Here is a 1,558-nt window from a genome sequence, read left to right as displayed (position 1 = left end):
GGAAGAGACATCATTTTAAAACTCAATGCTCCAGTTCATTAAGACCACAAGGAACCAAACCCAGCTTTAAGGTAAGATCACAATATGGTTTGTGTTGCAAAACTGACAAAATTTAATTAAAGTATTTTCTTTGTTTACCTGTCTCTTAAGGCATACTGTTCCAATTTGGAACGCTAGGAGCACAGTAAATCAAAGTACTAAAACTTTTTTTTTTTTGTATTGTATTTGATGCTAGATGCCGTTTTTACTTCTTTTTATGATGCTGTCAGCCTGTGCTGCAAGTCCACAGGGTAAAGCACATATGTTCTCATTTAAATGTCCCATTTTGAACATTACATCCAAAGATAGGCATACTTTTTATGGAAAAATATGATTAGGTTTCTTTAACAGATTACTTTTCTTACCAAATAACTAGAGTAGGATATCCCTATTTAAAAGTCATGTGTTTTCATAGATCTGTCAGGAAAGATGTTTACGTTTCCACAAGAAACCAACACAGCTAGAGTCATGCTGAATACATCGGCAGATAATCTGAGTGCTGTAACAGTCTGCTTAAGGTAGTGTTACAAGAAAAAAATTATCAGGAAATATGAAGAAAAATAAACAATTGATTGTAATAACTGTACCCTTGTGTGTTGTTTGTTTTTTCCCTGTTTTCTTTTTTAACTTTTTTATAGGTCATTCACAGACCTCAGTAGAGACCACAGCCTTTTTTCTCTCGCCACACCGTCTTCTGATAATGGCTTTCTGATATTCAAAGGCAATTCTGACAAAATTTCTCTCTATGTGGACAACAAACAAGTAGACTATCTAGGACTGGGCTATGAGTTGAATGTGTGGCACTCTATTTGTTCCACATGGGATGTTGAATCTGGATTGGGTCAGATGTGGCTCAATGGAAAGTCTTCACCTAGGAAGTTTCTTGGTGGATCACGGATTAGTCAACCAATTGTTATCCTAGGACAGGTATATTTAAAACATTCAAAGGTTAATTTAGATAATTCAGTGTTTAAAGGATTGAGTCCATGTATTTGTTTCTTTATCATTTTGACTGAACTTTGTTCTTCTCTTTTAGGAACAGGACAGTTATGGTGGTAGATTTGATGCCAAGCAATCCTTTATTGGAATGATCTCTGATGTCCACATGTGGGACTATGTTCTTTCACCCTGTGAGATCCAGAGCTATGTGGATAATCTGAATTTCACTCCAGGGAACGTGTTAAACTGGAGAGCCCTTACATTTGATGTTATTGGAAGGGTGCTGATAGAAAACAGACTTCTGACATGCCACTAGAGCCACTCCCCCCCCAAAAAAAGCCTTGTTGAGACAAGTTTGACTTCTAAGGGGCAATTGTTATTTAGCTGTAAACATAACCAGACAACTGTGTGTAATAAAAGGTAATGCATTCAGTTATAAGAAATTTATAAAGAACAATAAGAATTATACAACTGCTTGAATTCATGCAACATTGTAACATGGCTTTCTTACAGTCTACGGTTGTTCCAAGCAGTTTACCCATAAATAATCTTTTTCTTCTGTTGTCGAAATGTATGCCCT

The 1,558-nt window shown here is 36.0% G+C and overlaps 1 protein-coding gene across 1 annotated transcript; it reads left to right on the top strand.

Annotated features, from left to right (window-relative positions):
• On the top strand, nt 1-1,308 carry LOC107104179 (serum amyloid P-component-like). The gene is made up of 5 exons (XM_015404155.1): nt 1-71; nt 236-290; nt 455-557; nt 678-966; nt 1,076-1,308. Exons 2-5 carry the CDS (start codon nt 236-238, stop codon nt 1,292-1,294), a joined length of 666 nt encoding a protein of 221 aa, XP_015259641.1. The 5' UTR covers nt 1-71; the 3' UTR covers nt 1,295-1,308.
• The last annotated feature ends 250 nt before the right edge of the window (nt 1,309-1,558 follow it).

This window comes from Cyprinodon variegatus, unplaced genomic scaffold (genome assembly GCF_000732505.1).
Source record: "Cyprinodon variegatus isolate N-32 unplaced genomic scaffold, C_variegatus-1.0 Scaffold2, whole genome shotgun sequence".
In the NCBI taxonomy this organism is placed as follows: domain Eukaryota; kingdom Metazoa; phylum Chordata; class Actinopteri; order Cyprinodontiformes; family Cyprinodontidae; genus Cyprinodon; species Cyprinodon variegatus.
This window is presented reverse-complemented; position numbering and strand designations above follow the sequence as displayed.

Bases quoted from the DNA above. Each gene is read 5' to 3' on its own strand.
- LOC107104179 (XM_015404155.1), top strand. From the start codon at position 236: ATGCCGTTTTTACTTCTTTTTATGATGCTGTCAGCCTGTGCTGCAAGT. The intron at 291-454 runs GTAAAGCACATA...GTGTTTTCATAG, and splicing joins CTGTGCTGCAAGTCCACAGG to ATCTGTCAGGAAAGATGTTT. The intron at 967-1,075 runs GTATATTTAAAA...CTTCTCTTTTAG, and splicing joins CAATTGTTATCCTAGGACAG to GAACAGGACAGTTATGGTGG.